Source organism: Electrona antarctica, assembly GCF_951216825.1.
Source record: "Electrona antarctica genome assembly, chromosome: 20".
In the NCBI taxonomy this organism is placed as follows: Eukaryota; Metazoa; Chordata; class Actinopteri; order Myctophiformes; family Myctophidae; genus Electrona; species Electrona antarctica.
Window position 1 is genome coordinate 32,033,355 of NC_136801.1, and position 15,000 is coordinate 32,048,354.

General features: G+C 48.0%; 1 protein-coding gene across 1 annotated transcript in view; it reads right to left on the minus strand.

The window, feature by feature from the left end:
* The window catches only part of LOC306913142 (receptor-type tyrosine-protein phosphatase mu-like), a 170,287-nt gene that overhangs the window by 127,884 nt on the left and 27,403 nt on the right, over nt 1–15,000 (minus strand). The window contains exon 2 of the mRNA XM_079489698.1: nt 154–264. Coding sequence (XP_079345824.1) covers nt 154–264 — 111 coding nt within the window. The remainder of the gene's footprint in view (nt 1–153; nt 265–15,000) is intronic.

A 15,000-nucleotide genomic window follows, 5' to 3' on the forward strand; every position in this document is an offset into this window, starting at 1 on the left:
CAGACAGACAGAGATACAGACAGACAGACAGACAGACAGACAGACAGACAGACAGACAGACAGACAGACAGACAGACAGACAGACAGACAGACAGACAGACAGACAGACAGACAGACAGACAGACAGACAGACAGACAGACAGACAGACAGACCTGAGGGCATCCAGGGGTTGTGTTGTTGTGCGTCGGTCGTCGTCTGTTCCCAGTCAAAGTCGTCATTCTGGGACTGAATTAATCCACAGTCTGACTGACTGCTGCACTCACCTGATGAATACAACCATTTAACAACATTAGTAACAACATTAGAACAATATTCAGATTATTAACATTATCAAAAACAACAACGAATGAATCCACAGTCTGAGTATGACTGACTGCTACTCACCTGATGAATAAAACAAAATAATTTATGTTAATTCATGTTAATGTGGTCGTTAGATTAACAAGAGTTCAACTATGTTCTAGCTGCAATTAATGTGGTTACACTAGCTCTCTCTTTCTCTCTCTCTCTCTCTCTCTCTCTCTCTCTCTCTCCCCCCCCCCCCTTTTATCTGAGCTTGTGTGCAATCAATGCTGAGCCTGTGTTGCTTGTTGTAATCAAGTTATGTGCAGATGCGTCCGTTGAAAAAGATACCCTCGCTTGTCAACAGCATCTATGAATATGCCTTGTGATGTCGTGGCCCGCTACATCTATCTACTTCATATTCTAATGTCCAGGGTTTAAACAGACATTTGTAATTTGATCTATCCATCCAACCGTCCGTCCATACATTCAACCATACAGTACTGTACATGTCATACATCTTTCTATAACGCAACATTATTTCACAACATCACATAAAGTCAACATAAGACTCTGAACTTGAGCTTTCAACTCTTCTGGGAGGAAGAAGCCCTCATGTCCAATACTTAATGAATTAATGAATTAAGTTAAACACATCAAGGTGTACCGGTTGAAATAGAATCTAGAAGATTATTCGACCTTGAAGATCACGGGAAGGACTGATAACATCTGCTGTTGAAAGCAGCCTTTTCTGAAGAGACCTGCACTGTTTGCTGCTATAGCATTATAAGCACTGAACGTCATCTTATACATCTGATGATATCTGCACTCTGAACACTTTCATTCAATCCATTTACGACCTGAGGCTGATTCTAAAAACATGTTTTTTATGTCAGTGGTGCTCAACGTTCTTCCTGTCAAGGACCTCTAGAATTATCTTTATTTGGCCGTGGACCCCCATATGAAAATATGTTGTCGTCGTCGTCTCCCCCCCCCCCCCCCCCCCCCAGAAGCAGAGATTTGAAATAATATATATTCAAAGATTTCCACCACATTTTCACGATTTTTCAAAAATAGCAAGCTTGTAGATCTGCTATTTTTCAATAGCTAAAGTATAACATACCACTTGAAACACCAAAAGGGTTCCCATCCTGAATGGGTTAAATGTATAACAACGTTGAGGCTTTCTCGCTCATGATATTTGCATATAAATATCCCCCAGAGGCAGAAATTCACACAACTTCAAAATCCCTGGAACACAATGTTTAACCTATAACCTTTAACTCTGAAAATAGGTACAATTCCTGTAATATATATTTTTTGTGATCATTAGAATGTCTAGAACATGTACATTTATTATTGTGAAATATATCCCCCAAATGTACATTATTCATTTATTATTATTATTTTAATAATTATTATAAATGTGCATATAATTTGCATGATTTTCTTTTTTACATATGTTTACATATATAATATATATACCCTGCAAAGTCCTAGTAGTACAAAGTACAGTAGTGGTAAGGTTGAAATCTCTTTTTTGCAATTAGAAATATATCCGGGGCTTGCAGGGTTAATGCGTTAATTCATGCCATACTTCATCATACCACCACACGGTCCATCCCTTGTCGTGGGGTGGTGGCTTGAGTGCCTCCGTGACCCAAAGAGCTATGCCAGCGGGTGCGCAAGCATAGCTCATGGGTATAGGGACACCCATGCTGGACAGGTCAAAGCACCTGGTAGGGACACCCATAAAAAATATATATGTTACAGAAGCATCAACGACAATTCGAAAACCAACACGGCCTGGGAGAGAGGTTTAGGACGCCGAGCAGTGAAAGCCGAAAGGAAGCTGCAAGGCCGACCCCCCCCCCCCCCTTCTAACACCCAGGAAAACCATAGGAGGTGGGACATTGAGGCGGAGCTGAAGAGACCCCCATTTAATGACATTTCTATCTCCGGGACCCCCAATGTATGTTGTAAAATCAATGTTAATTTAACTCTGAGAGTGCACAAATGGAACCAAATGGACCCGTCAGGGTCCATTTGGTTCCATTTGTACACTCTCAGAGGTACAGCCCCATAAGGGTCCATTTGGTTCCAAACTATCATTTAGCTGGGGACCCCCTGGAACTGTCTCAAGGACCCCACTTTGGGGAACCGCTGGAATACAGCATATCACATACAGTACAGCCAGAACCATGCTAGATGGATGTTTATGTTTACACATTTACATGTTTTTAATCTGTTACCATAAATACACTATTTTGATACAAACTCACGTGCACACGCACACACTCACAAAATGTATCCTTCCATACACAGTGCCTCTAGCACTGTGAAGTGTGTGTGTGTGTGTGTGTGTGTGTGTGTGTGTGTGTGTGTGTGTGTGTGTGTGTGTGTGTGTGTGTGTGTGTGTGTGTGTGTGTGCGCGTGTGTGTGTGTGTGTGTGTGTGTGTGTGTGTGTGTGTGTGTGTGTGTGTGTATGTGTGTGTGTGTGAGTGATGAGACTCCTGTCAAATGGAAACAGAATGAGCCTTTAAGTCATTCAATGTAATAGCCTTGACACACACGCGCGCACGCACGCACGCACGCACGCACGCACGCACGCACGCACGCACGCACGCACGCACGCACGCACGCACGCACGCACGCACGCACGCACGCACGCACGCACGCACGCACGCACGCACGCACGCACGCACGCACACACACACAGTTTATAACACAGTATAAGTGTGTACACATGACATGCATGTGAGATACAGTAAACAGCTCCCAAACAGACGTTCCATTTATAATTTAAACTGTATGATAGTGACCGTGGGATCGACACTGCCTCATCCTTCTGAGCCGTGGGATCGACACTGCCTCATCCTTCTGAGCCGTGGGATCAACACTACCTCATCCTTCTGCCCATCTGAGCCGCGGGATCAACACTACCTCATCCTTCTGTCCTTCTGAGCCGTGGGATCAACACTACCTCATCCTTCTGCCCATCTGAGCCGCGGGATCAACACTACCTCATCCTTCTGTCCTTCTGAGCCGTGGGATCAACACTACCTCATCCTTCTGTCCTTCTGAGCCGTGGGATCAACACTACCTCATCCTTCTGTCCTTCTGAGCCGCGGGATCAACACTACCTCATCCTTCTGTCCTTCTGAGCCGTGGGATCAACACTACCTCATCCTTCTGTCCTTCTGAGCCGTGGGATCAACCCTACCTCATCCTTCTGTCCTTCTGAGCCGCGGGATCAACACTACCTCATCCTTCTATCCTTCTGAGCCGTGGGATCAACACTACCTCATCCTTCTGTCCTTCTGAGCCGTGGGATCAACACTACCTCATCCTTCTGTCCTTCTGAGCCGTGGGATCAACACAACCTCATCCTTCTGTCCTTCTGAGCCGTGGGATCAACACTACCTCATCCTTCTGTCCTTCTGAGCCGTGGGATCAACACTACCTCATCCTTCTGAGCCATGGGATCAACACTACCTCGTCCTTCTGAGCCATGGGATCAACATTACCTCATGCTTCTGTCCTTCAGAGCCGTGGGATCAACACTACCTCATCCTTCTGTAATCTGTCCCTCTGAGCCATGGGATCAACACTACCTCATCCTTCTGTAATCTGTCCCTCTGAGCCATGGGATCAACACTACCTCATCCTTCTGAGCCATGGGATCAACACTACCTCATCCTTCTGAGCCATGGGATAAATACTACCTCATCCTTCTGTCCTTCTTAGCCGTGGGATCAACACAATACCTCATCCTTATGTGGCCATTACATTATTTTTGTATGATTCCAGTTTGTGTGTAAATAATAAATATATACAAAATAAAGTAAGTATTGCTTTCTTCCTTTTCCTTTTCGTTTAGTTTATTTTCTCACATTACAGATCAGCAGGTTTCAATGTTTTATCATTACACATAACTAAGTTATGAAAATTACAAACATCGATTTTTCAATTTTCCACATTCACCACACGGACCCTGCAGTACCTCCACGTACCCCTAGGGTACCTCCATTTGAGAAACACCGCTCCACCTTCTAGTCAATCAGCTTCTTTCTGCCAGGGTTTACATACAAGCTGGAGCCAAACATAGTGTTTAGAACTGCTAACAGGCTACGGATCAGCATGAAGGGGGAACTAACATCAAACACAGACACACGCTGCAGTGCATTACAGCAGTGGTTTCCATTTATTATGCATTTGAGCCACGGAACACCATTTCATGACATGTATCCTCTCAGACCCAAGACTAAAGAATATTTTGTTGTCATTGCATAAATTGCACAATTCCATACTGAATTGATGTTGGTATAGGAGAGATAGCAGGCAAACCTTGATCAAAATAACAATTCAAATTCTTCTATATATTCACTTGTAAATAAAGCAATGCAGATGTTTAACAACAATTTAACTCTGGAGAGTTAAAGATCTATAACGCTCCATCATTTAGCTGGGGACCACCTTGAACCTCCTCAAGGACCATGGAGGTCCCCGGACCACTGGTTGAAAACCACTGCATTACAGGTATGAATAAGCAGGGAACTAATCAACATGACGAGGTACAGCCGGAGTAGGCGAGACCAGAATTAGCAGGGTAACAAGATGATTGGCTAACAGGATTACTGTCTTGGGGGGGGGGGGGTGGTAAAAAATAAACACAAGACAAGAGTGACAACGCGACATGAGGCAGGTCAAGGATCATATAAACACGGACAGGACACGGAGGTTCCATTCCGTGTCATAACATGCACCACGGACACTCTGGAAGGCTAACTGCCAACTGGAAGTTCAATGGAATGCATTGTAGTCGATGAGAGCCGGCTGGACCAGCTTATCAATGAATAAAACATATTTGTTTTTGTAACAATTACAACCTTTGTCATACAATTTGTTCAGGAAAAATAAAAGAAGACACTCTCTTGTATGTAAAGAGAACACAGTTAGTTTCTGACTGGGCAGTATTCACCCTGGTATTCATCAGGTTTGCAGGCTACAATTACTCTGTGATACTTCGGCAAAATTATATACAGCGCAAACATTTAAAACAAGAGAGCAGAAAACAAGGTGTGTTACTTTTCCTGAACTGCTTATTTAATGCAGACTGTGATTTTTTATTTTCATATGATTGCTGTCAGGCAACTTCATATTCCGGTATCCATATTTTGTTTTGAATAAGTAGGTACTACTGGTAAATGGTGCATTTATATAGCGCCTTTATCCAAGGCGCTTTACATAGATTGTGCATTACATTCACCCATTCACACACACATTCATACACCGATTGCAGCGGAAGCCATGCAAGGTAGGTACCAACCAGCACATCGGGAGCAATTTGGGGTTCAGTGTCTTGCCCAAGGACACTTTGACATGTAGCCAGGAGGAGCCGGGATTCGAACCGCCGACCCATGGATCATTGGACGACCTGCTCTACCTCTTGAGCCACAGTCGCAGTACTTTGTCATACCACAGTGTCACACAACATTAACAAAAAAAGGCAATTAAACTCACAGTGTGTTGTAATATCGTGGATCTGGTATTATTGCCATTTCTGATCTGTCCCAGAGGAAAAACCTGCTATTCATTTTAAGCTTGTGGGTTTTCTACATTTTGAACCATGAAAAGTATCAACAAGAGTCTGTGACTAAATTCAGGGTTTCCGCACAACGGTGACAATATGCTTTTGTCCACCAGGCTCTCAATGACTTGGCTCCAATTTGCCTCCCAGACGGTGCCTGACCAGCCAACGCTGGAATCGCCAGACCAAAGTGATGTGTCTGGCCTATGCTTTTATATCGTTGCTGACTGTCAGGCAGAAACCTGTTTCTCCGTATATATTTTTGAGTGGTGCAACCACTCCAAGGAACAGCAATGTCCGTGTTAACCTACCTACTGTATGTGACTATGAGTACCAGTAGGGGCAAAAGTGGCGCTGTTGTGCCAGAAACAGAGAGAGAGAGATAGTGCTGCACTGTTGCCTGAGAGAGAGAGAGAGGGGGGAGGGGGGGGGGGGGGTTGGGTCAGGGGGAGAGGGGAGAGGGGAGTTGCACCACTCAGTTAATGTGTTCATTCGTGTGATTTTTTATAAATGAAATGAATGAATGTCCTGCTTCATCATAAAAGTGTGTATAGTCCAGCACTATGGAATGTATGGAATACATGTGTAAATAAAAACGTATTTAAAATATTGTTCTGATGCTCATATTAACGACCAGAAGTATTAAGTATAGTTTTTAATTAAGACTTGCATTCCTTAGGGCTGGAACACACATGGACAAAATGTGTCCATGTGTGGTCCAACCAAAGCCCGTCGCAAGTTGATGTAATTTAATTTCATCAACCAGTGATGCATAATTGTCCCCTTTGAGTAAAAGATGAACTATTTATAAAATAGGCAGAACCCCAGCGCATCAAGTTCATGGTTCAAGCCGTTTATGATGTCCTACCCGCAGCCCAGCCAATCTCCATCTCTGGGGCATCAGCCTGTGTGTTCTGTGCTCCAGCAAAGGTTCTCTGGAGCACATCCTATAAGCAGCTGCTCCAAAGCTCTGGGGGGAGGGGGCGCTATACCGCTGGCGGCACGACCAGGCACTGAAGACAGTTGCTGAATCCATCTCAATTGGAAACGCAATTCGAAACTGGCCCCCGTAAAATCAGAATCCCCCCCCTTCTTTTCCCTTTTTACCCCCATTATGATGAATTCCTGTTCTGTTCTTTGTCTATATAGAAGTGTCTATTTGTACGTCTCTAAATGTTTTGATGAATTGAACATGGTGGACCCTCTTGTAAACAAGTGTAATGCTTAATTGGGTCGTCCACTCACAGTTAACAGCCTTTGTATTGAGTTTGTGCTTGAAATGTACTGTAATTCTGCAAACTGTTAATAAATATTTCAATCAATCAATCAATCAATCTCTAAAGCCGTGGCCAAAAAACAACAGTTGCAAGCAACAACATGGCAAGCGGAACGTTGCCCTTTGTCAGGGCTGGAGAGCCACAGCCCAAACTAGCAGCCGGCCTCCTCACCTCAGCGTTGCACTGGGATCTACCAGTTGACTTTGGGCAAGCAGCTCAAGTTTCCCAGACCACGTCACAACAACGTCTTTGAGGCCAGACATTGTGCTTTCGTCGGTATCTTCAAGGCAGGTGCTACTGATAGAACTGACAGTTCCCTGGGAGGATCGCATAGAGGAGGATCGGACGAGCGGAAGCGGTCAAAGTACCAGGAGCTGGACGAGCAATGCCGGCAATGCCGGAAGGCACGCTGCGAGCCCATTGAAGTGGGGTGTGTAGAGGCTTTTCTGGCAGAGAGAGCTTTGGACCAGGAGGAGCGATCTGTGGGCCAATGCTACTGGGACACAAGCCGGGGCTTGATCAACCCTGGCTGGGTCACCTGAGGGAGGGGGTATGATTGTTGAAAGACCCGAAACCCCTGATGATCTCATGGGCCCATCACTGAAGATGTGTCCCAGTGCATCTTATAGGATGTGTCTTTCACTCACATATATTTTAGGCATAGAGGGCAATTAGATTGCATTAACCCATTTTGGGGCGGGAACCCCTTTTGGTGTTAGCATTATGTTATGCTTTAGCTATTGAAAAATAGCAGATCTACAAGCTCATAGCGCGCCACCGAGTGGCGTGCTACGAGCTTGTAGGTCTGCTATTTTTGAAAAATCGAAGAACCACTGACATAGAAACATAGCTTTTTCAGAAAACTGTCAGGATGTAGAAGACATTTAGTATTTGGCTCAGTTTGCCATCCTTTGATCTGGTTGCACATGGTTGGTGTGAACTAGGCGGAACAGTGAGGGTTTTACAGTGCAGGATCTATTTTACTACTTATTTAATGTTACTGTAGGAAAGACCTAGTTAATTGACTCAGCAATGCAAGGACTCATTGACACAGCAATGCAAGGACTCATTGACACAGCAAGGCTGATTGGCTGCCCCTGGCTGCCCCAGTGATAATCATGATTAGGTTCAGCTTGCATGCTTTTCTCACTCAGTTGTTCTGCTTAGTTTGACCTGAGGAGCTGTGTTTTATTTTCCTCTCTGACTGTGCGTGTTCATGACAGTAAAAGTAAGTCTTATTGTGGAATATGGTGCTTTTCTTTATATATACCGTCATGTTGTTGTATATTTGTGCATGTTATGAATATGTGAATGTAATTTACTTTATGGATAATTATATGTTTGATACCTACTGTAGATGGGTTTAAACTGTATTTTTGGTTTATGTAAGAATTATTTGATGTTTGTTTGATTATGATGATTCTAAAAGAATGTTTATATTTGTATTTATAGACCGCACTGTTCAAGATTAAAGACACTAAATCAAGCAGCCCTCCTCCTGTGACTCTTTGACCGGAGTCCATCCATACGTGTACCGGCTCTATTCCAGTCATTTCCAGAGGCCCTAGACCTCTATTTCATGGTCCTTCGAGCCGGATAGAGCTCCATCAACACTATGGATCCTGCAGAGCAAGATGCAGCCGAGGCAGCAACTCGTCCCCACAGAGAGCAACACCTTCCCCAGCACCTGAGTGACTTCGAAGTGGGCTACACACCTCAGACCCGAGATGAACCTCCAAAGGCTCCATCCCACGCATCAGAACGTCGGGATGGCGAGACGAGGACCCCATCTCAGATGAGTGAGCACTCACATCGGTCACGGTCACACACGTCAGGAGAACAGGTCGGTGGGTCAAAGCCTCCATCCATGAGGAGTACACACACTCAAAGTAAGTCCTCACACCACTCAAAGGCCAAGTCGGCCTCTGTGTCGAGTTCATCCAGGGCGAGTGAGTCCTCACACCATTCCAAGGACAAGTCCGCCCCTGGTTCGGGCTCACATCGTGAGTCCTCACACCATTCCAAGGACAAGTCCGCCTCTGGTTCGGGCTCACATCGTGAGTCCTCACACCATTCAAAGGCCAAGTCAGCCGCAAGCTCAGGCTCCCATCGATCCTCTGCTAGTGCAGACCCCCGACGTGCTCTGACACCGATCCAGGAAGCTATTCTCGAAGAGAATATCCAACGCCTGGAGCTGGAGCAACTACAACAACAGGTCTTGGAAGACAGCAGAGCTGATCTGGAGTGTCAGCACCTTCAACGTATGCAGCAGGAAGCACAAGATGCACGAGAGGCTATAGCCAAACGTATTGACAGACAAAGGCGACTAAAGAAGAAGGAAACCGAACTCCAGGTGGCCCAGCTAGTCACCTCACTCCTTCAAGAGTCTGTGAGGGAGGAGCCAGGTAGCCGTACACCACCCACATCTAGCTTCAAGCCAGTACAAAGCACGAGCGCCTTTCCTACGGACTCTACAACACTGCAGCGTCCAGTCGCTCTGCAGAGCAGCCAGCACATGCAGGCTCACTCCACCATGGACACTACAGTGAGGCAGCCATCACACCAGTCAATGCACCTCTCTGCTGCACCCCCTGTTTCAGAACTTTCTGCTTCGACTGCATCGTTCCTACCTGCTCTCAACCAGCAACTGCCTCCTCAACTTTCCATAGGTACTGCAGTGAGGCATCCCCCAATACAAACTATACCTTTCTCCCATTCACCCGCTGCAGCGTTCCAAGCTCCGGTTGTGCGCTCCCGCACCCAGCTGCTGTCTGCTCAATCCACTGCGAGCATTACAGCAACGCACCCGACAACACAACCAACGTCTTACTCCGCTGCACCATCAGTACAATTGCATCCGAACACGGTCTTGTCAGCTCACTCTAGGCTCCCCCCTAGGTCACACCAGGCCTCTGCGGTAGGGCATAACATCCAGACCCAGCAGTATCACACCACCGTACCAGCCGTACAGATTCCTTCCTATGGTGTGAATACCTCCACTGCGGCTCACTCTCACGACCCTATGAGTTCTGCTGTACATTATATGGCTCCTAACCAGCCAAAGGCTGAACCACCGCAATATCAGCACCCAGGTTCAATTATGCCATTCACCCAGCCTTATGGCATTCCCCAATCAATACTGCCAATCTTTGAGCGCGAGCGTGAAAGCGACTTCGCTCTCCTCAAGATGGCCTTGGATAACCTGACAAGTGGTCATGGGTACTTGACCGAACAGTATAAATACCAACTGCTCCTTGGTCACTTGAAGCTTCCCAGCGCTCTCCACCTGGCAAAGGCTTACATGTACGACTCTGAACCGTACACTGCTGCATTGCAAGCCCTGCAAGACAAATACGGTCAACCCCGGCAGCTCGTCCAGTCCGAGCTAGGTGCCATCCTCAATACACCTGCCATCAAATTCGGTGACTCTGAAGCCTTCGACTCCTTCGCACTGTCCATCCAGTCACTGGTGGGCATGCTTGGGACCCTGGAAGGACCTAATGGTTACGAGTTGAGATGTGGATCACACGTCGACAGGCTGCTGGCCAAGATGCCCCCATCTTACAGAGACGGGTTCATTGAATACAGTCTGAATCAGGGTATTCTCAGGACAGGGTATGACCAGACGTACACTCTGTCCGACCTGGCAGCCTGGCTTCAGAGGAAATCACATGCCAAGCGTCTATCAAGCCGAGCTGCAGCGCTCTATCAGTGCGATGCCCCCAACTCCAAGCCAGCCAAGACGGATCATCGTGTCATGCCGAAGGAAAGGACCACTACCATTCTTCTCAACGCTGAGGACGTCGCCAGCCCATCAGAGTCTGCTCGTCCTAGTACTTCAGAGTATGCACGTAAGTCCACCTTCAAGTCCAAACCGTATTGTCCTTATTGTGACAATAAAGAGCACTTCATAAATAACTGTGATGACTTCAAGAAGTTGTCCATTAACCAGGTGGTGAAGTGGATCAAAGATGGAAAACGGTGCTGGAAGTGTGGCCGCAATCACGCCGCTGAAGCATGTACTCTGAAGCGCCCTTGCAAAATATGTAAGGAGCAGCACCTCACCATCTTACATGACTCCGTCCAGCAGGCCCGAACTAACGTCCACATGGTGACTACACCACCTACCAGAATTTACCTCGACCGGCCAAACCGCCCACACCAGGTGATGCTGAAGGTCATTAAGGTCATCTTGAGAAATGGGGATCAAAACATTGAGACATATGCCGTTTTGGATGACGGCTCTGAACGAAGTATCATCCTCCCTCAAGCCGTGCGGAGCTTGAACCTTCCGAGAGAGCGAGAGACTCTCCACTTGCAAACGGTCCAGCAGACAGTCGAGCAGCTCCAGGGCAGCTCTGTCTCCTTTGATGTTTCTCCACTGTGTATGCCTTCCGAGAGGTACCGGATCCACCAGGCCTTCACTGCCAACAGTCTGAGCCTGGCACAACACTCCTACCCCATAGCTGCACTACAGAAACGTTACAAGCACCTCCGTGGCCTGCCCTTACCGCCAATCGACCAAGCTAAGCCTCTGCTCCTGATAGGTTCAGATATGCCACATCTCCTGACCCCTGTACAGCCGGTACGTGCAGGCCCACTGGGAGGTCCTATCGCCATTTGTACCCGACTGGGTTGGTCACTCCAGGGCCCTACCAGTATTGTCCAGAACACATCTAATACACAGTGCCTCCACATCTCCACTGTATCCCCGGCTAACGAGCTCTTCAAGAATGTGGAGCGCCTTTGGCAAGTAGACACTCTCCCTTATGTGAATCAGAAGGCAGCCACACGCTCGAAGCAGGACCAGCAAGCCATCGACATGCTACAATCATCCACCATTAGAGTCGAGGTTAATGGAATCCAGCGTTACGCTACCCCCCTGCTTCGGCGAACACACGCTACCCAACTTCATGCTCCAAAGGAAGCTGCGCTGCCGTGCCTCCGCAGCACTGAGAGACGACTTGCCAAGGACCCTAAGCGAGCAGAGGTCTACTGTAATGAGATCCGAAAACTGGAGAAGGCTGGCTATGTGGCAAAGATACATCCTGCTGAAGTCAACCAGTCTACAGAATCCTGGTATCTTCCACACCATATGGTGAATCACAACGGGAAGGACAGGATTGTATTCAATTGTTCATTCCAGTATCAGGGCCTGTCCCTAAATGACCTCCTGCTTCCCGGACCTGCTCTAGGACCGAGCCTGCTCGGTGTCCTCATCCGGTTCCGTCAACACTCAGTGGCAGTGAGTGGAGATATTAAAGGAATGTTTCACCAGATCCGCCTACTGCCCGGTGACAAGCCAGTTCTACGTTTTATCTGGAGAGACATGGAGAGAGAGCAGGAACCGAGTGTTTATGAGTGGCAGGTACTTCCCTTTGGGACGACATGTAGTCCCTGCTGCGCTATCTACGCCCTCCAGCGACACATTCAAGACAGTGTAGAGGGCAACCCAGCTTTGACCGAGACAGTTGAACAGTCATTCTATGTGGACAACTGTCTTCACAGCACCTACTCTGCGGACGAGGCCAAAGGTCTAGTTGACGACCTCCGCCAGCACCTACAATCAGGAGGTTTTGAGGTCCGCCAGTGGGCAAGTAATGTGCCCAAGATCATCGAACACCTCCCACCTGAGGCCCGCTCGGAAAGTAGCGAACTATGGCTCTCTAAATCCAGTAACGACCTTCAGGAGCCTACCTTAGGTCTACGTTGGAATTGTCTCAGCGACACCTTGGGGTACAAGCATCGCCCATTGGAGACCTTATCACCTACATTGAGGAATCTTTACCGAGTACTAGCCTGCCAGTACGACCCTCTCGGCTATATCGTGCCATTCACTACAAGGGCTAAGGTCCTCATCCAAGACCTGTGGAAGGAGGAGGTTGGCTGGGACAAGGTGATCCGACCTCGAAGTCTGCTTGACCAATGGCATTCCTGGGAACAAGAGATTCCTCACCTTATACAACTGGAGTTCCCTCGGGCGTATGCTCCGCCACAAGCCGACACTGCTACAGTCACAAGAGACCTCCACATCTTTTGTGATGCGTCAGAGCGGGCATACGGCTCTGTCGCCTACATGAGGACCGTGGACGACCAACAGGACGTCCATATTTCTTTTGTGCTTGCTAGGTCTCGGGTGGCCCCCCGCAAACAGCTGTCGATGCCACGCCTGGAACTGAGTGCTGCCCTCACAGGTGCTCAGCTCGCTGGCGTACTCCAAGCTGAACTCACCGTGCCCATCCAGCGAGTTGTCCTGTGGTCTGACTCCACTACCGTTCTACATTGGATTAAGTCAGAGTCCTGTAGATACAAGGTGTTCGTGGGCACCCGCGTGGCGGAGATCCAGAACCTGACTGAGCCTGACAGCTGGAGATATGTGAACTCTGCTTTGAATCCGGCAGATGACATCACTCGGGGTCTGACTCTGAAGGAGTTGGCACAACCACATCGATGGCACATGGGACCAGAGTTCCTCTACCTACCTGAAGATCAATGGCCTACCATGCCCTCAGCTGAACCCAACTCTGACAACGGTGAGCTGAGGAAATCCGCCATCATTGGTAATGTGACCATCTCTTCTGTTCCCCAGTTACCTGCCATCGAAGACTTCTCTTCATGGAAAGAGCTCATTCAAGCGACAGCCAGGTCCCTTCACGGGGCGGCTGATTCTGATCAGCTTGAGGCAGCGGACTACCTGAAGGCTGAGAGGGCCCTCATCCTACGTGCCCAGACGGACTCGTTCCCGGAGGAGGTCAAGGCCCTCAAGTCAGATCGGGCTCTTCCCTCTGACAGTAAGCTGAGCTCACTATCCCCAGAGTATGACCCTGTCACAGGCCTCCTCAGAGTTTGAGGTAGGCTACGCAGGGCAGAGAACCTGGAGATCGACGCCATACATCCAATCGTGTTGGATCCACAGCATCCTCTGACAAGGTTGCTCATCCAAGATTATGACCAAACTCTTCTGCACCCTGGGTCAGAGAGAGTACTTGCCGAATTACGCCGCACATACTGGGTTCTGCGTGGGAGAGAAGCAATCCGCAAGCATCAGCACTCCTGCCGAGAATGCCAGCTATGGCGAGCAAAGCCTGACGTCCCCAAGATGGCGGACCTTCCACCTTCTCGCTTACGCCTTTACAAGCCCCCGTTCTATTCCACTGGAGTGGACTGTTTCGGGCCATTCCACGTGAAGATAGGACGCCGTAACGAGAAGAGATGGGGAATTGTGTACAAATGCATGACTACTCGTTGCATACACCTTGATCTCCTGGAAAGCTTGGACTCCGATGCTTTCCTGATGTCCTTGAGACGATTCATCTCACGGCGAGGCACTCCATTCGAACTTCTTTCCGATAACGGCACTAACTTTGTCGGAGGGGACAGAGAACTGCAAGAATCGTTTGCCGAGATGGCGCCAAGACTGAAGGAACAGTTGGCCAAGCAGAAAATCACATTCCGTTTCAACCCTCCGAGTGCACCACACTTTGGCGGAACGTGGGAGAGAGAGGTGAAGTCAGTGAAGACTGCCCTCAAGGTCATCCTTAAGGACCAGACGGTGTCCGAGACCGTCCTCCGGACAGTCCTCATTGAAGTGGAGGGTATCATGAATGCCAAACCATTGGGCTACCTCTCCTCAGATGTTGCAGATCCAGATCCCATCACTCCAAACATCCTCATCATGGGACGCCGGGATTCGTCCTTGCCACAAGCTGTCTACGACTCCAGTGATCTCCTTGGGAAGCGTCGCTGGAGACACAGTCAAGTACTGGCTGACCATTTCTGGTCCACATTCATCCGCCATTATTTGCCAGGACTACAACAGAGACAGAAGTGGAGGAAGGATGGCAAAGAGC